The sequence below is a fragment of the Condylostylus longicornis genome, unplaced genomic scaffold (genome assembly GCF_029603195.1).
Source record: "Condylostylus longicornis isolate FDR11 unplaced genomic scaffold, ASM2960319v2 ptg000031l, whole genome shotgun sequence".
NCBI lineage: Eukaryota > Metazoa > Arthropoda > Insecta > Diptera > Dolichopodidae > Condylostylus > Condylostylus longicornis.
In genome coordinates, this window is record NW_026578000.1 from 9,845,060 (window position 1) to 9,871,501 (window position 26,442).

At 27.7% G+C, this 26,442-nt stretch overlaps 2 protein-coding genes across 2 annotated transcripts; both read left to right on the forward strand.

The window, feature by feature from the left end:
• Positions 1-14,907: 14,907 nt before the first annotated feature.
• On the forward strand, positions 14,908-17,313 carry LOC129608464 (polycomb group RING finger protein 3-like). Its single transcript, XM_055519958.1, has 4 exons — positions 14,908-15,013; positions 15,117-15,218; positions 15,317-15,462; positions 17,245-17,313. The coding sequence occupies exons 1-4, from the start codon at positions 14,908-14,910 to the stop codon at positions 17,311-17,313; spliced, it is 423 nt and encodes a 140-aa protein (XP_055375933.1).
• A 2,191-nt stretch (positions 17,314-19,504) lies between these two features.
• On the forward strand, positions 19,505-20,104 carry LOC129608465 (polycomb group RING finger protein 3-like). The gene is made up of 3 exons (XM_055519959.1): positions 19,505-19,610; positions 19,714-19,815; positions 19,914-20,104. The coding sequence occupies exons 1-3, from the start codon at positions 19,505-19,507 to the stop codon at positions 20,102-20,104; spliced, it is 399 nt and encodes a 132-aa protein (XP_055375934.1).
• Positions 20,105-26,442: the final 6,338 nt, after the last annotated feature.

Below are 26,442 nucleotides of genomic sequence, written 5' to 3' on the forward strand. Positions count from 1 at the left end.
AGCAAAAAAAAGTTTTAAATGGAATAGAAAAATATAGAGAGGTATAAATCTTTTTCAATATCAAAATAGGCATAACAAATCTCAATGACCAATGATTTGAGACCTTGAAAACGTGAAAGTATGTGAATTAAAATTAGCACTTTGTGCAGAAAATCGCGAATATATATATGTACGCATTTAAATTTATTGTCAAGTTTTATTTTAGTTAAAATAAATTTAAGGGCTCTTTGAAAATTAATATAATTGAGAATTGACATATTCTGTTTTGCCTAATATTTTGAAATATTTGTGAAATTTCAAATAATTATTTATTTTTTAGATTGATATTTTATGCAATGAAGAACTTTTGGGTAAAAATCATACATTAAAATTTGTATATGTTACCCGACGGCGTTTTTTAAATTGTTTTTAAAAATAAATATAGTGATCAATATAATGTATAACTCAGAATATTAAGGCAAAATAATATAAGTTTAAGATATATTCATGTATATTAATGAATTTAATGTACAAAGTGGTCCGTAACTGGTGTTAAAGCATTCGTGGGGTGATTCCTCAGATACTCGTGTTTTAATCAATTATTTTTGTACCAATAGTAGCATTTTAAATTAAGTTTTTTAATAATCACTTGAAAATAAAAAAAATTACATTAATTTCGTTTAGTTTTACAATTTATATTTTATAATATTAAACATAAAGCTTAAAAAAACAAAATTTTTATTTGCAAATAATAATGTTTTCATTTTGAAAAATAAAAATGCAAATTTTTTGAATGATGAAACGGGTTAGTACGTTTCCAATTTTTATATCTTTCAAAATGTGAGTAATTTAAGGAAGATTTTTTTCGTGCTTTCGTTCTAATTTTGGAATTTTAATTTTTTATATTATTTTGCCAATTTTTTCGAAAACTTTACTTGTTTTTTTTTAGTATAATTATTATAAAACCAATCCATATGTATTTTATTTGAATCTAACAGACTATGTTTGTGCTTGGATTCTATGATTCTTACAATTTATTATACTTTGCTTTTTTATTGACAGCTACATAAACATAAATTACTTTGTGTGCATTTATTTTGTGGTCGTTTATACCTCACTAAAAAATATGGGAAAATATTAATAAAAAGTTAGAATACGTACACATACATAAGTGTGAATGTAATAAAGGCATTAAAATTGTAAAACTTACATATTTTAAAAGCTTTTTAAGTATGAAATCCCTTTTGTTTTTTAAAATGGATATGTATGCAAATAAAATACATATGGACGTGTCTAATTTATAGCTTAAATTTGTTGGTCATTTAGTGAATATGTAGATAAACACATACATATACACTAAACGATCAGTAAAATAAAATTTGAAGAAAAAAAATCAATATGAAATGTGTTTAACACATACATTTGGTTTGACACGAAACCGCGCAAATATAAACATGTTGCAAATAAAATAATTAGAACATGTTTATAATTTCTTGACAGAAGATTTAGTATGTCAAAATTTTTTTATTTTAGTGTTCAGTGCGGACATATATTGTAAAGTAAAATTTATAGTCTTATGTTTCGATATGAAATTGTAGTAGATATCGTCTAAATACTGAAATTGTTATGGAATAAAAATTTTTTTAACCAATTTTTGTAATTTTTTAGCGGCAAAAACACTTTTTCATTGAATTTGCTTTTTTTGAAAATTCATATATTTTGAATTCAACATACTTTTTTATATTTTAAACATGTTTTAGAAGCTACATAATAAGAGAGAGATCATGATTGTGAACAGGGAAATTAAGTCCGTAAATATTTTAGATTTTAAATTTCACCAAAATAATAAAACGTAAAACAAATATATGTGGTTTCACATAATTTAAGAGAGAAAAATTTGGAAAACCTGCCAAATTGGTTCGTCTTTATAAACATTTAGAAGAAAACGGAAAGAAAAATTTAAGCTGAGCAACGGCGCTTAACAAATTGTTCAAGAAGAAGAGGGAAATCATATATGAAATATTAATATGGAAAGAAGAATAAGATTACGTACTTTAAACACTCATATAACTTGCAAAATATGTGGAGGCTACTTCATTGATGCAACCACAGTCACTGAATGTTTACATACATGTAAGTCTCGAGAGTATTTAATTTTATATATCGGGAATTTGAATTGAATATTTTTCAAAACAAAGTTTTTATTGAAAAAATTAAACACACAACATAATTTTAGTTTGCAAAAGTTGTTTAGTAAAACACTTGGAAGAAAAGAAAACTTGTCCGACATGCGAGAATGTTATTCATCAGTCACATCCATTGCAATATATAAGTTTTTGTATTAAGTATATAAACTAGTACCGAATCTGCAAGAAAGTGCGTTGATATATTTTGCATTTTAATATGAACTTTTTGAAAAGAAATATTTCTTTTTAGATGAAATGAAGAGGGAAAGAGATTTTTATAGAAGTCGTAATATAGCTTGTCCAAAAGATTTACTACAGAATCATGAAGATGATGATGACAAGGTTAATGAAGCACATGCTGAATCCGGCTATCATAGTTTAGATGAGCTAGTTAATGTTTGTTTAGAGTGTAGTAGTAACAATTTAAAAAATTTGCAATGAAGGTTTTCTAGGTGTAGTTCTCAATCAACTATCACTCATTTAAAGAAATTTTTAGCAAAAAAAAGTTTTAAATGGAATAGAAAAATATAGAGAGGTATAAATCTTTTTCAATATCAAAATAGGCATAACAAATCTCAATGACCAATGATTTGAGACCTTGAAAACGTGAAAGTATGTGAATTAAAATTAGCACTTTGTGCAGAAAATCGCGAATATATATATGTACGCATTTAAATTTATTGTCAAGTTTTATTTTAGTTAAAATAAATTTAAGGGCTCTTTGAAAATTAATATAATTGAGAATTGACATATTCTGTTTTGCCTAATATTTTGAAATATTTGTGAAATTTCAAATAATTATTTATTTTTTAGATTGATATTTTATGCAATGAAGAACTTTTGGGTAAAAATCATACATTAAAATTTGTATATGTTACCCGACGGCGTTTTTTAAATTGTTTTTAAAAATAAATATAGTGATCAATATAATGTATAACTCAGAATATTAAGGCAAAATAATATAAGTTTAAGATATATTCATGTATATTAATGAATTTAATGTACAAAGTGGTCCGTAACTGGTGTTAAAGCATTCGTGGGGTGATTCCTCAGATACTCGTGTTTTAATCAATTATTTTTGTACCAATAGTAGCATTTTAAATTAAGTTTTTTAATAATCACTTGAAAATAAAAAAAATTACATTAATTTCGTTTAGTTTTACAATTTATATTTTATAATATTAAACATAAAGCTTAAAAAAACAAAATTTTTATTTGCAAATAATAATGTTTTCATTTTGAAAAATAAAAATGCAAATTTTTTGAATGATGAAACGGGTTAGTACGCTTCCAATTTTTATATCTTTCAAAATGTGAGTAATTTAAGGAAGATTTTTTTCGTGCTTTCGTTCTAATTTTGGAATTTTAATTTTTTATATTATTTTGCCAATTTTTTCGAAAACTTTACTTGTTTTTTTTTAGTATAATTATTATAAAACCAATCCATATGTATTTTATTTGAATCTAACAGACTATGTTTGTGCTTGGATTCTATGATTCTTACAATTTATTATACTTTGCTTTTTTATTGACAGCTACATAAACATAAATTACTTTGTGTGCATTTATTTTGTGGTCGTTTATACCTCACTAAAAAATATGGGAAAATATTAATAAAAAGTTAGAATACGTACACATACATAAGTGTGAATGTAATAAAGGCATTAAAATTGTAAAACTTACATATTTTAAAAGCTTTTTAAGTATGAAATCCCTTTTGTTTTTTAAAATGGATATGTATGCAAATAAAATACATATGGACGTGTCTAATTTATAGCTTAAATTTGTTGGTCATTTAGTGAATATGTAGATAAACACATACATATACACTAAACGATCAGTAAAATAAAATTTGAAGAAAAAAAATCAATATGAAATGTGTTTAACACATACATTTGGTTTGACACGAAACCGCGCAAATATAAACATGTTGCAAATAAAATTATTAGAACATGTTTATAATTTGTTGACAGAAGATTTAGTATGTCAAAATTTTTTTATTTTAGTGTTCAGTTTAGACACATGTTGTAAAGTAAAAACGCAGTATTATATATGAAAGCGTTAAAAAATATGGCCCAAATTATTAAACTGATTATACTCAAAACATATATTTTATAGTTGGTATTGATTATGATACAAATTCTCCAGGTGTGAATATCAATACTTGACAATAGATAGCGCTGAGCGCTGCACGTCATATTGGAAAAAAAACTTATTAGATTATATTATGAAGATTTGATGGATTTACTTAAGCGGGAAGGAAATTTTTTAGCGGCAAAAACACTTTTTGATTGAAAAAATTAAACTGAGCAACTGCGCTTAACAAATTGTTCAAGAAGAAGAGGGAAATCATATATGAAATATTAATATGGAAAGAAGAATAAGATTACGTACTTTAAACACTCATATAACTTGCAAAATATGTGGAGGCTACTTCATTGATGCAACCACAGTCATTGAATGTTTACATACATGTAAGTCTCGAGAGTATTTAATTTTATATATCGGGAATTTGAATTGAATATTTTTCAAAACAAAGTTTTTATTGAAAAAATTAAACACACAACATAATTTTAGTTTGCAAAAGTTGTTTAGTAAAACACTTGGAAGAAAAGAAAACTTGTCCGACATGCGAGAATGTTATTCATCAGTCACATCCATTGCAATATATAAGTTTTTGTATTAAGTATATAAACTAGTACCGAATCTGCAAGAAAGTGCGTTGATATATTTTGCATTTTAATATGAACTTTTTGAAAAGAAATATTTCTTTTTAGATGAAATGAAGAGGGAAAGAGATTTTTATAGAAGTCGTAATATAGCTTGTCCAAAAGATTTACTACAGAATCATGAAGATGATGATGACAAGGTTAATGAAGCACATGCTGAATCCGGCTATCATAGTTTAGATGAGCTAGTTAATGTTTGTTTAGAGTGTAGTAGTAACAATTTAAAAAATTTGCAATGAAGGTTTTCTAGGTGTAGTTCTCAATCAACTATCACTCATTTAAAGAAATTTTTAGCAAAAAAAAGTTTTAAATGGAATAGAAAAATATAGAGAGGTATAAATCTTTTTCAATATCAAAATAGGCATAACAAATCTCAATGACCAATGATTTGAGACCTTGAAAACGTGAAAGTATGTGAATTAAAATTAGCACTTTGTGCAGAAAATCGCGAATATATATATGTACGCATTTAAATTTATTGTCAAGTTTTATTTTAGTTAAAATAAATTTAAGGGCTCTTTGAAAATTAATATAATTGAGAATTGACATATTCTGTTTTGCCTAATATTTTGAAATATTTGTGAAATTTCAAATAATTATTTATTTTTTAGATTGATATTTTATGCAATGAAGAACTTTTGGGTAAAAATCATACATTAAAATTTGTATATGTTACCCGACGGCGTTTTTTAAATTGTTTTTAAAAATAAATATAGTGATCAATATAATGTATAACTCAGAATATTAAGGCAAAATAATATAAGTTTAAGATATATTCATGTATATTAATGAATTTAATGTACAAAGTGGTCCGTAACTGGTGTTAAAGCATTCGTGGGGTGATTCCTCAGATACTCGTGTTTTAATCAATTATTTTTGTACCAATAGTAGCATTTTAAATTAAGTTTTTTAATAATCACTTGAAAATAAAAAAAATTACATTAATTTCGTTTAGTTTTACAATTTATATTTTATAATATTAAACATAAAGCTTAAAAAAACAAAATTTTTATTTGCAAATAATAATGTTTTCATTTTGAAAAATAAAAATGCAAATTTTTTGAATGATGAAACGGGTTAGTACGTTTCCAATTTTTATATCTTTCAAAATGTGAGTAATTTAAGGAAGATTTTTTTCGTGCTTTCGTTCTAATTTTGGAATTTTAATTTTTTATATTATTTTGCCAATTTTTTCGAAAACTTTACTTGTTTTTTTTTAGTATAATTATTATAAAACCAATCCATATGTATTTTATTTGAATCTAACAGACTATGTTTGTGCTTGGATTCTATGATTCTTACAATTTATTATACTTTGCTTTTTTATTGACAGCTACATAAACATAAATTACTTTGTGTGCATTTATTTTGTGGTCGTTTATACCTCACTAAAAAATATGGGAAAATATTAATAAAAAGTTAGAATACGTACACATACATAAGTGTGAATGTAATAAAGGCATTAAAATTGTAAAACTTACATATTTTAAAAGCTTTTTAAGTATGAAATCCCTTTTGTTTTTTAAAATGGATATGTATGCAAATAAAATACATATGGACGTGTCTAATTTATAGCTTAAATTTGTTGGTCATTTAGTGAATATGTAGATAAACACATACATATACACTAAACGATCAGTAAAATAAAATTTGAAGAAAAAAAATCAATATGAAATGTGTTTAACACATACATTTGGTTTGACACGAAACCGCGCAAATATAAACATGTTGCAAATAAAATAATTAGAACATGTTTATAATTTCTTGACAGAAGATTTAGTATGTCAAAATTTTTTTATTTTAGTGTTCAGTGCGGACATATATTGTAAAGTAAAATTTATAGTCTTATGTTTCGATATGAAATTGTAGTAGATATCGTCTAAATACTGAAATTGTTATGGAATAAAAATTTTTTTAACCAATTTTTGTAATTTTTTAGCGGCAAAAACACTTTTTCATTGAATTTGCTTTTTTTGAAAATTCATATATTTTGAATTCAACATACTTTTTTATATTTTAAACATGTTTTAGAAGCTACATAATAAGAGAGAGATCATGATTGTGAACAGGGAAATTAAGTCCGTAAATATTTTAGATTTTAAATTTCACCAAAATAATAAAACGTAAAACAAATATATGTGGTTTCACATAATTTAAGAGAGAAAAATTTGGAAAACCTGCCAAATTGGTTCGTCTTTATAAACATTTAGAAGAAAACGGAAAGAAAAATTTAAGCTGAGCAACGGCGCTTAACAAATTGTTCAAGAAGAAGAGGGAAATCATATATGAAATATTAATATGGAAAGAAGAATAAGATTACGTACTTTAAACACTCATATAACTTGCAAAATATGTGGAGGCTACTTCATTGATGCAACCACAGTCACTGAATGTTTACATACATGTAAGTCTCGAGAGTATTTAATTTTATATATCGGGAATTTGAATTGAATATTTTTCAAAACAAAGTTTTTATTGAAAAAATTAAACACACAACATAATTTTAGTTTGCAAAAGTTGTTTAGTAAAACACTTGGAAGAAAAGAAAACTTGTCCGACATGCGAGAATGTTATTCATCAGTCACATCCATTGCAATATATAAGTTTTTGTATTAAGTATATAAACTAGTACCGAATCTGCAAGAAAGTGCGTTGATATATTTTGCATTTTAATATGAACTTTTTGAAAAGAAATATTTCTTTTTAGATGAAATGAAGAGGGAAAGAGATTTTTATAGAAGTCGTAATATAGCTTGTCCAAAAGATTTACTACAGAATCATGAAGATGATGATGACAAGGTTAATGAAGCACATGCTGAATCCGGCTATCATAGTTTAGATGAGCTAGTTAATGTTTGTTTAGAGTGTAGTAGTAACAATTTAAAAAATTTGCAATGAAGGTTTTCTAGGTGTAGTTCTCAATCAACTATCACTCATTTAAAGAAATTTTTAGCAAAAAAAAGTTTTAAATGGAATAGAAAAATATAGAGAGGTATAAATCTTTTTCAATATCAAAATAGGCATAACAAATCTCAATGACCAATGATTTGAGACCTTGAAAACGTGAAAGTATGTGAATTAAAATTAGCACTTTGTGCAGAAAATCGCGAATATATATATGTACGCATTTAAATTTATTGTCAAGTTTTATTTTAGTTAAAATAAATTTAAGGGCTCTTTGAAAATTAATATAATTGAGAATTGACATATTCTGTTTTGCCTAATATTTTGAAATATTTGTGAAATTTCAAATAATTATTTATTTTTTAGATTGATATTTTATGCAATGAAGAACTTTTGGGTAAAAATCATACATTAAAATTTGTATATGTTACCCGACGGCGTTTTTTAAATTGTTTTTAAAAATAAATATAGTGATCAATATAATGTATAACTCAGAATATTAAGGCAAAATAATATAAGTTTAAGATATATTCATGTATATTAATGAATTTAATGTACAAAGTGGTCCGTAACTGGTGTTAAAGCATTCGTGGGGTGATTCCTCAGATACTCGTGTTTTAATCAATTATTTTTGTACCAATAGTAGCATTTTAAATTAAGTTTTTTAATAATCACTTGAAAATAAAAAAAATTACATTAATTTCGTTTAGTTTTACAATTTATATTTTATAATATTAAACATAAAGCTTAAAAAAACAAAATTTTTATTTGCAAATAATAATGTTTTCATTTTGAAAAATAAAAATGCAAATTTTTTGAATGATGAAACGGGTTAGTACGTTTCCAATTTTTATATCTTTCAAAATGTGAGTAATTTAAGGAAGATTTTTTTCGTGCTTTCGTTCTAATTTTGGAATTTTAATTTTTTATATTATTTTGCCAATTTTTTCGAAAACTTTACTTGTTTTTTTTTAGTATAATTATTATAAAACCAATCCATATGTATTTTATTTGAATCTAACAGACTATGTTTGTGCTTGGATTCTATGATTCTTACAATTTATTATACTTTGCTTTTTTATTGACAGCTACATAAACATAAATTACTTTGTGTGCATTTATTTTGTGGTCGTTTATACCTCACTAAAAAATATGGGAAAATATTAATAAAAAGTTAGAATACGTACACATACATAAGTGTGAATGTAATAAAGGCATTAAAATTGTAAAACTTACATATTTTAAAAGCTTTTTAAGTATGAAATCCCTTTTGTTTTTTAAAATGGATATGTATGCAAATAAAATACATATGGACGTGTCTAATTTATAGCTTAAATTTGTTGGTCATTTAGTGAATATGTAGATAAACACATACATATACACTAAACGATCAGTAAAATAAAATTTGAAGAAAAAAAATCAATATGAAATGTGTTTAACACATACATTTGGTTTGACACGAAACCGCGCAAATATAAACATGTTGCAAATAAAATTATTAGAACATGTTTATAATTTGTTGACAGAAGATTTAGTATGTCAAAATTTTTTTTATTTTAGTGTTCAGTTTGGACACATATTGTAAAGTAAAAACGCAGTATTATATATGAAAGCGTTAAAAAATATGGCCCAAATTATTAAGCTGATTATACTCAAAACATATATTTTATAGTTGGTATTGATTATGATACAAATTCTCCAGGTGTGAATATCAATACTTGACAATAGATAGCGCTGAGCGCTGCACGTCATATTGGAAAAAAAACTTATTAGATTATATTATGAAGATTTGATGGATTTACTTAAGCGGGAAGGAAATTTTTTAGCGGCAAAAACACTTTTTGATTGAAAAAATTAAACTGAGCAACTGCGCTTAACAAATTGTTCAAGAAGAAGAGGGAAATCATATATGAAATATTAATATGGAAAGAAGAATAAGATTACGTACTTTAAACACTCATATAACTTGCAAAATATGTGGAGGCTACTTCATTGATGCAACCACAGTCACTGAATGTTTACATACATGTAAGTCTCGAGAGTATTTAATTTTATATATCGGGAATTTGAATTGAATATTTTTCAAAACAAAGTTTTTATTGAAAAAATTAAACACACAACATAATTTTAGTTTGCAAAAGTTGTTTAGTAAAACACTTGGAAGAAAAGAAAACTTGTCCGACATGCGAGAATGTTATTCATCAGTCACATCCATTGCAATATATAAGTTTTTGTATTAAGTATATAAACTAGTACCGAATCTGCAAGAAAGTGCGTTGATATATTTTGCATTTTAATATGAACTTTTTGAAAAGAAATATTTCTTTTTAGATGAAATGAAGAGGGAAAGAGATTTTTATAGAAGTCGTAATATAGCTTGTCCAAAAGATTTACTACAGAATCATGAAGATGATGATGACAAGGTTAATGAAGCACATGCTGAATCCGGCTATCATAGTTTAGATGAGCTAGTTAATGTTTGTTTAGAGTGTAGTAGTAACAATTTAAAAAATTTGCAATGAAGGTTTTCTAGGTGTAGTTCTCAATCAACTATCACTCATTTAAAGAAATTTTTAGCAAAAAAAAGTTTTAAATGGAATAGAAAAATATAGAGAGGTATAAATCTTTTTCAATATCAAAATAGGCATAACAAATCTCAATGACCAATGATTTGAGACCTTGAAAACGTGAAAGTATGTGAATTAAAATTAGCACTTTGTGCAGAAAATCGCGAATATATATATGTACGCATTTAAATTTATTGTCAAGTTTTATTTTAGTTAAAATAAATTTAAGGGCTCTTTGAAAATTAATATAATTGAGAATTGACATATTCTGTTTTGCCTAATATTTTGAAATATTTGTGAAATTTCAAATAATTATTTATTTTTTAGATTGATATTTTATGCAATGAAGAACTTTTGGGTAAAAATCATACATTAAAATTTGTATATGTTACCCGACGGCGTTTTTTAAATTGTTTTTAAAAATAAATATAGTGATCAATATAATGTATAACTCAGAATATTAAGGCAAAATAATATAAGTTTAAGATATATTCATGTATATTAATGAATTTAATGTACAAAGTGGTCCGTAACTGGTGTTAAAGCATTCGTGGGGTGATTCCTCAGATACTCGTGTTTTAATCAATTATTTTTGTACCAATAGTAGCATTTTAAATTAAGTTTTTTAATAATCACTTGAAAATAAAAAAAATTACATTAATTTCGTTTAGTTTTACAATTTATATTTTATAATATTAAACATAAAGCTTAAAAAAACAAAATTTTTATTTGCAAATAATAATGTTTTCATTTTGAAAAATAAAAATGCAAATTTTTTGAATGATGAAACGGGTTAGTACGTTTCCAATTTTTATATCTTTCAAAATGTGAGTAATTTAAGGAAGATTTTTTTCGTGCTTTCGTTCTAATTTTGGAATTTTAATTTTTTATATTATTTTGCCAATTTTTTCGAAAACTTTACTTGTTTTTTTTTAGTATAATTATTATAAAACCAATCCATATGTATTTTATTTGAATCTAACAGACTATGTTTGTGCTTGGATTCTATGATTCTTACAATTTATTATACTTTGCTTTTTTATTGACAGCTACATAAACATAAATTACTTTGTGTGCATTTATTTTGTGGTCGTTTATACCTCACTAAAAAATATGGGAAAATATTAATAAAAAGTTAGAATACGTACACATACATAAGTGTGAATGTAATAAAGGCATTAAAATTGTAAAACTTACATATTTTAAAAGCTTTTTAAGTATGAAATCCCTTTTGTTTTTTAAAATGGATATGTATGCAAATAAAATACATATGGACGTGTCTAATTTATAGCTTAAATTTGTTGGTCATTTAGTGAATATGTAGATAAACACATACATATACACTAAACGATCAGTAAAATAAAATTTGAAGAAAAAAAATCAATATGAAATGTGTTTAACACATACATTTGGTTTGACACGAAACCGCGCAAATATAAACATGTTGCAAATAAAATAATTAGAACATGTTTATAATTTCTTGACAGAAGATTTAGTATGTCAAAATTTTTTTATTTTAGTGTTCAGTGCGGACATATATTGTAAAGTAAAATTTATAGTCTTATGTTTCGATATGAAATTGTAGTAGATATCGTCTAAATACTGAAATTGTTATGGAATAAAAATTTTTTTAACCAATTTTTGTAATTTTTTAGCGGCAAAAACACTTTTTCATTGAATTTGCTTTTTTTGAAAATTCATATATTTTGAATTCAACATACTTTTTTATATTTTAAACATGTTTTAGAAGCTACATAATAAGAGAGAGATCATGATTGTGAACAGGGAAATTAAGTCCGTAAATATTTTAGATTTTAAATTTCACCAAAATAATAAAACGTAAAACAAATATATGTGGTTTCACATAATTTAAGAGAGAAAAATTTGGAAAACCTGCCAAATTGGTTCGTCTTTATAAACATTTAGAAGAAAACGGAAAGAAAAATTTAAGCTGAGCAACGGCGCTTAACAAATTGTTCAAGAAGAAGAGGGAAATCATATATGAAATATTAATATGGAAAGAAGAATAAGATTACGTACTTTAAACACTCATATAACTTGCAAAATATGTGGAGGCTACTTCATTGATGCAACCACAGTCACTGAATGTTTACATACATGTAAGTCTCGAGAGTATTTAATTTTATATATCGGGAATTTGAATTGAATATTTTTCAAAACAAAGTTTTTATTGAAAAAATTAAACACACAACATAATTTTAGTTTGCAAAAGTTGTTTAGTAAAACACTTGGAAGAAAAGAAAACTTGTCCGACATGCGAGAATGTTATTCATCAGTCACATCCATTGCAATATATAAGTTTTTGTATTAAGTATATAAACTAGTACCGAATCTGCAAGAAAGTGCGTTGATATATTTTGCATTTTAATATGAACTTTTTGAAAAGAAATATTTCTTTTTAGATGAAATGAAGAGGGAAAGAGATTTTTATAGAAGTCGTAATATAGCTTGTCCAAAAGATTTACTACAGAATCATGAAGATGATGATGACAAGGTTAATGAAGCACATGCTGAATCCGGCTATCATAGTTTAGATGAGCTAGTTAATGTTTGTTTAGAGTGTAGTAGTAACAATTTAAAAAATTTGCAATGAAGGTTTTCTAGGTGTAGTTCTCAATCAACTATCACTCATTTAAAGAAATTTTTAGCAAAAAAAAGTTTTAAATGGAATAGAAAAATATAGAGAGGTATAAATCTTTTTCAATATCAAAATAGGCATAACAAATCTCAATGACCAATGATTTGAGACCTTGAAAACGTGAAAGTATGTGAATTAAAATTAGCACTTTGTGCAGAAAATCGCGAATATATATATGTACGCATTTAAATTTATTGTCAAGTTTTATTTTAGTTAAAATAAATTTAAGGGCTCTTTGAAAATTAATATAATTGAGAATTGACATATTCTGTTTTGCCTAATATTTTGAAATATTTGTGAAATTTCAAATAATTATTTATTTTTTAGATTGATATTTTATGCAATGAAGAACTTTTGGGTAAAAATCATACATTAAAATTTGTATATGTTACCCGACGGCGTTTTTTAAATTGTTTTTAAAAATAAATATAGTGATCAATATAATGTATAACTCAGAATATTAAGGCAAAATAATATAAGTTTAAGATATATTCATGTATATTAATGAATTTAATGTACAAAGTGGTCCGTAACTGGTGTTAAAGCATTCGTGGGGTGATTCCTCAGATACTCGTGTTTTAATCAATTATTTTTGTACCAATAGTAGCATTTTAAATTAAGTTTTTTAATAATCACTTGAAAATAAAAAAAATTACATTAATTTCGTTTAGTTTTACAATTTATATTTTATAATATTAAACATAAAGCTTAAAAAAACAAAATTTTTATTTGCAAATAATAATGTTTTCATTTTGAAAAATAAAAATGCAAATTTTTTGAATGATGAAACGGGTTAGTACGTTTCCAATTTTTATATCTTTCAAAATGTGAGTAATTTAAGGAAGATTTTTTTCGTGCTTTCGTTCTAATTTTGGAATTTTAATTTTTTATATTATTTTGCCAATTTTTTCGAAAACTTTACTTGTTTTTTTTTAGTATAATTATTATAAAACCAATCCATATGTATTTTATTTGAATCTAACAGACTATGTTTGTGCTTGGATTCTATGATTCTTACAATTTATTATACTTTGCTTTTTTATTGACAGCTACATAAACATAAATTACTTTGTGTGCATTTATTTTGTGGTCGTTTATACCTCACTAAAAAATATGGGAAAATATTAATAAAAAGTTAGAATACGTACACATACATAAGTGTGAATGTAATAAAGGCATTAAAATTGTAAAACTTACATATTTTAAAAGCTTTTTAAGTATGAAATCCCTTTTGTTTTTTAAAATGGATATGTATGCAAATAAAATACATATGGACGTGTCTAATTTATAGCTTAAATTTGTTGGTCATTTAGTGAATATGTAGATAAACACATACATATACACTAAACGATCAGTAAAATAAAATTTGAAGAAAAAAAATCAATATGAAATGTGTTTAACACATACATTTGGTTTGACACGAAACCGCGCAAATATAAACATGTTGCAAATAAAATTATTAGAACATGTTTATAATTTGTTGACAGAAGATTTAGAATGTCAAAATTTTTTTTATTTTAGTGTTCAGTTTGGACACATATTGTAAAGTAAAAACGCAGTATTATATATGAAAGCGTTAAAAAATATGGCCCAAATTATTAAACTGATTATACTCAAAACATATATTTTATAGATGGTATTGATTATGATACAAATTCTCCAGGTGTGAATATCAATACTTGACAATAGATAGCGCTGAGCGCTGCACGTCATATTGGAAAAAAAACTTATTAGATTATATTATGAAGATTTGATGGATTTACTTAAGCGGGAAGGAAATTTTTTAGCGGCAAAAACACTTTTTGATTGAAAAAATTAAACTGAGCAACTGCGCTTAACAAATTGTTCAAGAAGAAGAGGGAAATCATATATGAAATATTAATATGGAAAGAAGAATAAGATTACGTACTTTAAACACTCATATAACTTGCAAAATATGTGGAGGCTACTTCATTGATGCAACCACAGTCACTGAATGTTTACATACATGTAAGTCTCGAGAGTATTTAATTTTATATATCGGGAATTTGAATTGAATATTTTTCAAAACAAAGTTTTTATTGAAAAAATTAAACACACAACATAATTTTAGTTTGCAAAAGTTGTTTAGTAAAACACTTGGAAGAAAAGAAAACTTGTCCGACATGCGAGAATGTTATTCATCAGTCACATCCATTGCAATATATAAGTTTTTGTATTAAGTATATAAACTAGTACCGAATCTGCAAGAAAGTGCGTTGATATATTTTGCATTTTAATATGAACTTTTTGAAAAGAAATATTTCTTTTTAGATGAAATGAAGAGGGAAAGAGATTTTTATAGAAGTCGTAATATAGCTTGTCCAAAAGATTTACTACAGAATCATGAAGATGATGATGACAAGGTTAATGAAGCACATGCTGAATCCGGCTATCATAGTTTAGATGAGCTAGTTAATGTTTGTTTAGAGTGTAGTAGTAACAATTTAAAAAATTTGCAATGAAGGTTTTCTAGGTGTAGTTCTCAATCAACTATCACTCATTTAAAGAAATTTTTAGCAAAAAAAAGTTTTAAATGGAATAGAAAAATATAGAGAGGTATAAATCTTTTTCAATATCAAAATAGGCATAACAAATCTCAATGACCAATGATTTGAGACCTTGAAAACGTGAAAGTATGTGAATTAAAATTAGCACTTTGTGCAGAAAATCGCGAATATATATATGTACGCATTTAAATTTATTGTCAAGTTTTATTTTAGTTAAAATAAATTTAAGGGCTCTTTGAAAATTAATATAATTGAGAATTGACATATTCTGTTTTGCCTAATATTTTGAAATATTTGTGAAATTTCAAATAATTATTTATTTTTTAGATTGATATTTTATGCAATGAAGAACTTTTGGGTAAAAATCATACATTAAAATTTGTATATGTTACCCGACGGCGTTTTTTAAATTGTTTTTAAAAATAAATATAGTGATCAATATAATGTATAACTCAGAATATTAAGGCAAAATAATATAAGTTTAAGATATATTCATGTATATTAATGAATTTAATGTACAAAGTGGTCCGTAACTGGTGTTAAAGCATTCGTGGGGTGATTCCTCAGATACTCGTGTTTTAATCAATTATTTTTGTACCAATAGTAGCATTTTAAATTAAGTTTTTTAATAATCACTTGAAAATAAAAAAAATTACATTAATTTCGTTTAGTTTTACAATTTATATTTTATAATATTAAACATAAAGCTTAAAAAAACAAAATTTTTATTTGCAAATAATAATGTTTTCATTTTGAAAAATAAAAATGCAAATTTTTTGAATGATGAAACGGGTTAGTACGTTTCCAATTTTTATATCTTTCAAAATGTGAGTAATTTAAGGAAGATTTTTTTCGTGCTTTCGTTCTAATTTTGGAATTTTAATTTTTTATATTATTTTGCCAATTTTTTCGAAAACTTTACTTGTTTTTTTTTAGTATAATTATTATAAAACCAATCCATATGTATTTTATTTGAATCTAACAGACTATGTTTGTGCTTGGATTCTATGATTCTTACAATTTATTATACTTTGCTTTTTTATTGACAGCTACATAAACATAAATTACTTTGTGTGCATTTATTTTGTGGTCGTTTATACCTCACTAAAAAATATGGGAAAATATTAATAAAAAGTTAGAATACGTACACATACATAAGTGTGAATGTAATAAAGGCATTAAAATTGTAAAACTTACATATTTTAAAAGCTTTTTAAGTATGAAATCCCTTTTGTTTTTTAAAATGGATATGTATGCAAATAAAATACATATGGACGTGTCTAATTTATAGCTTAAATTTGTTGGTCATTTAGTGAATATGTAGATAAACACATACATATACACTAAACGATCAGTAAAATAAAATTTGAAGAAAAAAAATCAATATGAAATGTGTTTAACACATACATTTGGTTTGACACGAAACCGCGCAAATATAAACATGTTGCAAATAAAATTATTAGAACATGTTTATAATTTGTTGACAGAAGATTTAGTATGTCAAAATTTTTTTTATTTTAGTGTTCAGTTTGGACACATATTGTAAAGTAAAAATCGGAGTTTTAGCAAAAAACTTCCGAAATCGTCCAATTATATATGAAAACGTTAAAAAATATCGCCTAAATTATTAAGCTAATTAAACCCAAAACACTAATTTTATAGTTGGTATTGATTATGACATAAATTCTCCAGTCTGAATATAAATACTTGACAACAGATAGCGCTGAACGTCATACTGGAAAAAAACTTATTGGATTATAGTATTAAAGTTTACTGGGTTTACTTACGTTGAAAGTTTACTGGGAACTTTTTGAAAAGAAATATTTCTTTTTAGATGAAATGAAGAGGGAAAGAGATTTTTATAGAAGTCGTAATATAGCTTGTCCAAAAGATTTACTACAGAATCATGAAGATGATGATGACAAGGTTAATGAAGCACATGCTGAATCCGGCTATCATAGTTTAGATGAGCTAGTTAATGTTTGTTTAGAGTGTAGTAGTAACAATTTAAAAAATTTGCAATGAAGGTTTTCTAGGTGTAGTTCTCAATCAACTATCACTCATTTAAAGAAATTTTTAGCAAAAAAAAGTTTTAAATGGAATAGAAAAATATAGAGAGGTATAAATCTTTTTCAATATCAAAATAGGCATAACAAATCTCAATGACCAATGATTTGAGACCTTGAAAACGTGAAAGTATGTGAATTAAAATTAGCACTTTGTGCAGAAAATCGCGAATATATATATGTACGCATTTAAATTTATTGTCAAGTTTTATTTTAGTTAAAATAAATTTAAGGGCTCTTTGAAAATTAATATAATTGAGAATTGACATATTCTGTTTTGCCTAATATTTTGAAATATTTGTGAAATTTCAAATAATTATTTATTTTTTAGATTGATATTTTATGCAATGAAGAACTTTTGGGTAAAAATCATACATTAAAATTTGTATATGTTACCCGACGGCGTTTTTTAAATTGTTTTTAAAAATAAATATAGTGATCAATATAATGTATAACTCAGAATATTAAGGCAAAATAATATAAGTTTAAGATATATTCATGTATATTAATGAATTTAATGTACAAAGTGGTCCGTAACTGGTGTTAAAGCATTCGTGGGGTGATTCCTCAGATACTCGTGTTTTAATCAATTATTTTTGTACCAATAGTAGCATTTTAAATTAAGTTTTTTAATAATCACTTGAAAATAAAAAAAATTACATTAATTTCGTTTAGTTTTACAATTTATATTTTATAATATTAAACATAAAGCTTAAAAAAACAAAATTTTTATTTGCAAATAATAATGTTTTCATTTTGAAAAATAAAAATGCAAATTTTTTGAATGATGAAACGGGTTAGTACGCTTCCAATTTTTATATCTTTCAAAATGTGAGTAATTTAAGGAAGATTTTTTTCGTGCTTTCGTTCTAATTTTGGAATTTTAATTTTTTATATTATTTTGCCAATTTTTTCGAAAACTTTACTTGTTTTTTTTTAGTATAATTATTATAAAACCAATCCATATGTATTTTATTTGAATCTAACAGACTATGTTTGTGCTTGGATTCTATGATTCTTACAATTTATTATACTTTGCTTTTTTATTGACAGCTACATAAACATAAATTACTTTGTGTGCATTTATTTTGTGGTCGTTTATACCTCACTAAAAAATATGGGAAAATATTAATAAAAAGTTAGAATACGTACACATACATAAGTGTGAATGTAATAAAGGCATTAAAATTGTAAAACTTACATATTTTAAAAGCTTTTTAAGTATGAAATCCCTTTTGTTTTTTAAAATGGATATGTATGCAAATAAAATACATATGGACGTGTCTAATTTATAGCTTAAATTTGTTGGTCATTTAGTGAATATGTAGATAAACACATACATATACACTAAACGATCAGTAAAATAAAATTTGAAGAAAAAAAATCAATATGAAATGTGTTTAACACATACATTTGGTTTGACACGAAACCGCGCAAATATAAACATGTTGCAAATAAAATTATTAGAACATGTTTATAATTTGTTGACAGAAGATTTAGTATGTCAAAATTTTTTTATTTTAGTGTTCAGTTTAGACACATGTTGTAAAGTAAAAACGCAGTATTATATATGAAAGCGTTAAAAAATATGGCCCAAATTATTAAACTGATTATACTCAAAACATATATTTTATAGTTGGTATTGATTATGATACAAATTCTCCAGGTGTGAATATCAATACTTGACAATAGATAGCGCTGAGCGCTGCACGTCATATTGGAAAAAAAACTTATTAGATTATATTATGAAGATTTGATGGATTTACTTAAGCGGGAAGGAAATTTTTTAGCGGCAAAAACACTTTTTGATTGAAAAAATTAAACTGAGCAACTGCGCTTAACAAATTGTTCAAGAAGAAGAGGGAAATCATATATGAAATATTAATATGGAAAGAAGAATAAGATTACGTACTTTAAACACTCATATAACTTGCAAAATATGTGGAGGCTACTTCATTGATGCAACCACAGTCATTGAATGTTTACATACATGTAAGTCTCGAGAGTATTTAATTTTATATATCGGGAATTTGAATTGAATATTTTTCAAAACAAAGTTTTTATTGAAAAAATTAAACACACAACATAATTTTAGTTTGCAAAAGTTGTTTAGTAAAACACTTGGAAGAAAAGAAAACTTGTCCGACATGCGAGAATGTTATTCATCAGTCACATCCATTGCAATATATAAGTTTTTGTATTAAGTATATAAACTAGTACCGAATCTGCAAGAAAGTGCGTTGATATATTTTGCATTTTAATATGAACTTTTTGAAAAGAAATATTTCTTTTTAGATGAAATGAAGAGGGAAAGAGATTTTTATAGAAGTCGTAATATAGCTTGTCCAAAAGATTTACTACAGAATCATGAAGATGATGATGACAAGGTTAATGAAGCACATGCTGAATCCGGCTATCATAGTTTAGATGAGCTAGTTAATGTTTGTTTAGAGTGTAGTAGTAACAATTTAAAAAATTTGCAATGAAGGTTTTCTAGGTGTAGTTCTCAATCAACTATCACTCATTTAAAGAAATTTTTAGCAAAAAAAAGTTTTAAATGGAATAGAAAAATATAGAGAGGTATAAATCTTTTTCAATATCAAAATAGGCATAACAAATCTCAATGACCAATGATTTGAGACCTTGAAAACGTGAAAGTATGTGAATTAAAATTAGCACTTTGTGCAGAAAATCGCGAATATATATATGTAAGTTAACGAGGGATCAAATAGCGGGCATGTTAAAACAAGTTCAAACATGTTTCATCAGACATATTTCATCGTGAGAATTCTTCTACGCTGAATATTAATATTAAAACATGTTCAAATACGTTTCCAGCAAACATCATATTTCAGCATGAGAATTTCTTAACGCAAAAATATGTTCCCACAAAAAGTGCTGACGACATGTCTACGCTGTACTGTGAGAAATTTTTAGTTAGGAAAATAACATAAAATTAAATTTGCTAAATAAGCAAATTTTATACTATAAATTAGGTAACATTTAGATTAAGAATTTAGTCTTAGATAGTCTTAGACATTAATTGAACTAAGCATTAAAGTCTTAGAATAGTCTTAAAATTTAATTGTAAAGTTATATTAAATTTTAACCTAGTGTTGTGAAATAAAACGTATTGTAAAAGTAATCTTAAAGAAATAAAACGTATTATAAAAGTAATTTTAAAATCGAAATAAAATTATTTTTTTTTAAACGAATTTTGACACAAAATTCGTAACTGGCGCCCGAGCAGGGACAGGTCGTAACAATAAGGTTCTACAAGTGAAGACAAGGTTAAATAACCCGTCATAAGTGAGCGTAACTCGTACCGCAGTAGGCCGATAGTAAATCTCGAACACTAACAGCCAAAAAGGAACAATACGGTGCCTCCAGTAGAAATCTGCGACCTGCGAACAAAGCACAACACAATCATCTGAGACTCCTGAAGTAACCTTCAGTAACACGGGAACAATAGGACATGCGAACCCGCGCTTTAATAGTCCTCATAATACTAAAGTAAGAAAATTTTTTTAAAAAAAGGAAAATTAAACAATTTAAAAGAAAAACGATTAACAATTCTAATTTAAATAAAAATTAATTAAATATAAAAACCAATAAAAAATTGAAATAAACTTAATAATTAAAAATTAAAAACTTAAATAAAAGTAAAAAAAAAAAAAAAAAAATTTAAATTAAATTAAAAAAAAAACTTAACCAAAAATTAAACTAAAATTAAATTAATATAAATAACGGTGAATTAAATAAATTAAGAAATCAAAATTAATTTGACTACTAAAATTTAAAACGAAAACTAATAAACGAAAAAAGTAAAGGTAGCAATACCACCAATACACGTAAAACATAGAAACCCTATTACTGGAGAACGAGAGTTGATACGAATAATCAAAATCGAACTATTGTTCAATAAAAAAATTTTTACAAATTCAAAGGCTTAAAAATAAAAAATATAAGAGTATAAAATGGAAGCTCTAACCACAGCAATCAATAATTTAACGGGAATAGTGAACCGGCAAATAGAACAAATCAAAAGTTTAGAACAACGTATCGTAAATCTGGAACATTCTGCAACGGGTAGTGACTTAACACAAGAGCAAGAAGGTTTTATGAAAAGGCTGGAGCAACGGATTCAACATTTAGAATTTTCTGGATCTAGTGGTAATCAAACACAAAGCCAACAAATTCTAGCAACGCCAAAAACCGTTGACGAACTCAAAGAAATAAGCAGACTCCCAGACAGAGTGAAGGAGCTCCAATATTTCGATGGTGATCCAGTACAATATATCTCTTGGGTGCACGCCGTAGAAAGCATACTAAAAGATTATGAAATCGTTAAAGAAAGACCCATATACCGGACTATTTTACAAAGCATCAGGCAGAAAATCAGAGGCAAGGCTGATCTGGCCTTGATATCGTATAACATCTATGACGAAGACTGGTTAACAATCAAGGAATGCTTGTCGATGCATTACGCCGATAAAAGAGATGTGCGTACCCTCGAGCACCAACTGTTCATGCTTAAACAAGGCGACTCTAGCATAGATTCATTTTACGCTACCGTCAATCATCAATTTTCACTCATCGTGAATAAATTAAAAACGGAAACCTACAATGCTGAAACAATTGCTGTGCTTGTCGAGACATACAGAAATAAAACATTGGACGTCTTTATACGAGGTTTAAATGGTGAATTAGCAAAAATGTTAATGATTCAGAGGCCTCAAACACTGCCAGAGGCGTATGCGTTTTGCCTGGAGATGCAGAATTTAAATCTTAGGAACATAACAGTGCACCAAAAAAATAACAATAATCGAGTTTCGGTACCTATCAATAACATAAGCAGCAAACCAAGAATCCCTATGCCGTTCAGACCATACCAAGATGGTTTACGTAATCCGTATCAGCAAAGTTTCCCACAACGTCACCCAATAGGTGGTAACCAACCCCAACAACAAAATTACCAACAAAATAATCGCTACGCACCTCCAAGACCAACATATCCGAAACCACCTACACCGATGGATGTTGATCCATCGCTACATAGCAAGAGAGTCAACTATATAAACCGGCCAAGAAACAACGAGCCTGAATCCAAGCAACGGCTATTCAACCTGGAGCAGGAAGAAAATGACGATTCTAATCAAGAAACACCAGAAGTAGATGAATATCAGGAATATGAAGTTGATGAAGAAAAAGAAGATGATCCGCAAGAGATAAATTTTACGAGCGGAGCCTCTCTAGCGTTCCTTACCTAGAGTACCATACCAGGAACAATGATATCCTAAAGTTCCTAGTTGATACGGGAGCCAATAAAAACTTCATCAGACCCGAGCTTGCTGTCGACACAAAACCAACCAACAAACCATTTAAAATTCGTTCTGCGGGAGGTGATGTTCAAATTACAGAAAAAATGAACGCCAAATTCTTCAAATGCATCGGTAATAATAGTACCTTGGAATTTTTCGTCCTGCCAGGATTAAAATCGTTCGACGGTATTTTGGGCGACGATACATTGAAAGCCTTGGAAGCCGTCATAGACAGAAAGAACAACCTAATTACGATAAAACCTGGTATTACTATACCTCTTAAGCAAAAAACATCAGTTCAAGTCAATAACATTGAAATCAAGGCAGACCATTTGTCTGAAGAACTAAAGGGACGAATCTCAGAAATTATCAGCAAGTATAGCAAGATTTTTGGGCCAATTAATGATAGCGAAATTATAGACACGGAAGTAAGGGCAGAGATCAAAACATCGAATGAAGAACCAATTTACACCAAACAATACCCGTATCCCAGCAACATGAGAGGAGAGGTCGAAGAGCAAATAGGGAATTTACTAAAAGATGGTATCATCCGACCATCAAAGAGTCCTTACAACTCTCCAATTTGGATAGTTTCCAAGAAACCAGATGCCTCAGGAACTAAGAAATACCGAATGGTGATCGACTTCAAAAGATTAAATGCTGTAACCATTCCAGACACGTACCCGATTCCCGACATCACCAACACGCTTTCAAGTTTGGGAAAAGCTAGGTTTTTTACAACTATTGACCTCACATCCGGGTTCCACCAAATCAAAATGTCGGAAAAAGATATACCCAAAACAGCATTCTCCACTATGAATGGGAAGTACGAGTTTACTCGACTACCCTTTGGCTTGAGGAATGCACCGGCCATATTCCAGCGAATGATAGACGACGTGCTAAAGCAACACATAGGAAAGCGCTGCTACGTCTATATAGACGATGTCATCATTTTTGGAGAAACCGAAGAACAACATCTAACAAATATCGAGGAAGTGTTCTCTACATTGGAAAAGGCAAATCTAAGGGTTAACCTGGAAAAAACCCATTTTTTCAAGACAGAAGTGGAATTTTTGGGACACCTGATTACTCACGAAGGAATAAAACCGGATCCCAAAAAGGTCGAAGCCATCAGACAAATTAAACCACCAACAAATCTTAAAGAACTCAAGTCATTCCTAGGACTAACATCTTACTACAGGCGATTCATCAAAGATTTTGCCAAAATTGCAAAACCTCTAACGAACTTGACAAGAGGTAACAATGCGCAAATAAAAGCCAATCAGTCCAAACGGGTGATAGTAAAACTAAACCAAGCAGAACTAAAAGCATTTGATAATTTGAAAAAGCTACTAATGTCATCTGAAGTTCTCATCTTTCCGGATTTCGAGAGCACATTTATACTGACCACAGATGCGTCGAATCAAGCGATTGGTGCTGTCTTATCTCAAGGCGAGATAGGAAAGGATAGGCCTATTACGTACATCTCTAGATCGTTAAACAAGACAGAAGAAGGCTACGCTACTAATGAGAAGGAGATGCTAGCCATCGTATGGGCACTTGATAACCTGCGCAACTATCTGTATGGGGCAAGAAAAATCAAAATACTGACAGACCATCAGCCTCTCACATTTGCTCTAGGCAACCGCAATTACAATGCGAAGCTCAAAAGATGGAAAGCTCGAATTGAAGAATATAATCACGAGCTAGTCTACCGGCCTGGTAAGACCAATGTAGTGGCCGACGCTCTATCAAGGCTGCCGACTGAAATCAATTCACTATCAACTAGCTCCACAGAGACAGCCCATAGTTGTGACGAAGACAGTAGTGATCTTATTCCACATTGCGAAGCTCCGATTAACGTCTTTAAAACTCAAATAATCATCAAACGCAGCAAAGATATCACAGCCTATGAGGAACCTCATCCAGGATATCGAAGATTCACCATTGGAATGCCAAACATAACACGCCAGGAACTCATAACTGCGCTGAAACAAGGGCTCAATCCTACCATTATTAATGGGATCAAGATACCCGAAGAATATCTAAGTATGCTTAATGAAATTTACAAGGAATGCTTCAGTAATTTTAAGATTAGAATTACACAAAGAATGGTAGAAGATGTCGCGAACGAAGAAAGACAGCTCAACATAATTGAAAAAGAACACAAAAGAGCACATAGGAGTTCTGTAGAAAACCGGGAACAGATAATGGAAAAATATTACTTCCCTTCCATGAACAGACTCATCAGGGAGTATATCAAGGTGTGTGAAATATGCAACTGTAATAAATATGATAGACATCCACTCCGCCCACAGCTTCAACCCACGCCCATTCCTGAGTATCCTACGCAGATACTTCATTTAGACATAATGGAAATACAGGGTGAAAAGTATATCACTTGTATAGACAAATTCTCCAAGTTTGTCAAATTCTTTGGAATTAAAGATAAATCAGCATTACATCTCAGAGACAAACTCACAAAGGTACTTCATTATTTCACCGTACCGGAAATAATTGTCACAGATAATGAAGGCGGAATAATCAGTCCTATTGTGTCAACTTACATCAAGGCACTAGGAATAAAAATGTACAATACTCCATCTCAGAAGAGTGAAGTAAATGGAACTATTGAAAGAGCTCACTCAACGATTTTGGAAATCATTAGGTGTCTACGAAAAGAGCATCCCCAACTGTCACATAAGGAGCTAATTACAATTGCAGTAGATCGATACAACAACACATACCACTCAGTAACAAAGAAGAAACCTGCCGATATATTCTACGGAAGAACTTCTCGCGTCAACTATCAGAATTTACTCAATATCAGAGAAAAAATACATAGCGATCTTACGCAGCAAATCCAACGCTCGCAGCAAATAAAGCTCAATCGGGAGAACAAAAAAATAAATGAACCCACTGACTACAAAAAGGGTCAAATGATCTATGTAAAAGATAAACAGATAAAATCTAAGCATAAACCTATATACAGAAAAGAAACAGTGTTGAAAAACAACAAAGCTACCATCACTACAATATCGGGAAAACGGATTCATAAATCCCACATCAAAAACACCCCTAACTAAAACCTTTTTTATTTCAGATGTTATATGACGGCAGCCTCACTCAAAATTTTCGAGGTTACAGACACAATAGCCACACTTAAATTGGGAGAAGCCCGCATACTAAATGGAAGTTTTAACCTGATCCACACAATAAACCTCAAAAATTACGATGAAATATTGCGAGAATTAATACCATTGGTGAATAACGTCAATGATTCTAGCACCATCAAGCCACAGCTGCAATATCAAGTTGACCAGATAATGGAATCTATAGCCAGAATTCGAGGAACTAAAAGATCTCGGAGATCCATCAATTGGATTGGAACAGCCTGGAAATGGTTAGCAGGCACACCAGACGCCACTGACTGGGAAACTATACTCCAAAACCAGAATCAGCTGACCTATAATAGCAACCAACAGTACAGAATAAACAGTGAA

What these genes read in the sequence shown, in the direction of transcription:
- LOC129608464 (XM_055519958.1), top strand. Translation starts at nt 14,908, where the DNA reads ATGGAAAGAAGAATAAGATTACGTACTTTAAACACTCATATAACTTGC. An exon ending in CACTGAATGTTTACATACAT is followed by an intron (nt 15,014 to 15,116) that starts GTAAGTCTCGAG and finishes ACATAATTTTAG; the next exon opens with TTTGCAAAAGTTGTTTAGTA. An exon ending in GTTTAGATGAGCTAGTTAAT is followed by an intron (nt 15,463 to 17,244) that starts GTTTGTTTAGAG and finishes TAAATTCTCCAG; the next exon opens with TCTGAATATAAATACTTGAC.
- LOC129608465 (XM_055519959.1), top strand. Translation starts at nt 19,505, where the DNA reads ATGGAAAGAAGAATAAGATTACGTACTTTAAACACTCATATAACTTGC. An exon ending in CATTGAATGTTTACATACAT is followed by an intron (nt 19,611 to 19,713) that starts GTAAGTCTCGAG and finishes ACATAATTTTAG; the next exon opens with TTTGCAAAAGTTGTTTAGTA. An exon ending in ATTGCAATATATAAGTTTTT is followed by an intron (nt 19,816 to 19,913) that starts GTATTAAGTATA and finishes ATTTCTTTTTAG; the next exon opens with ATGAAATGAAGAGGGAAAGA.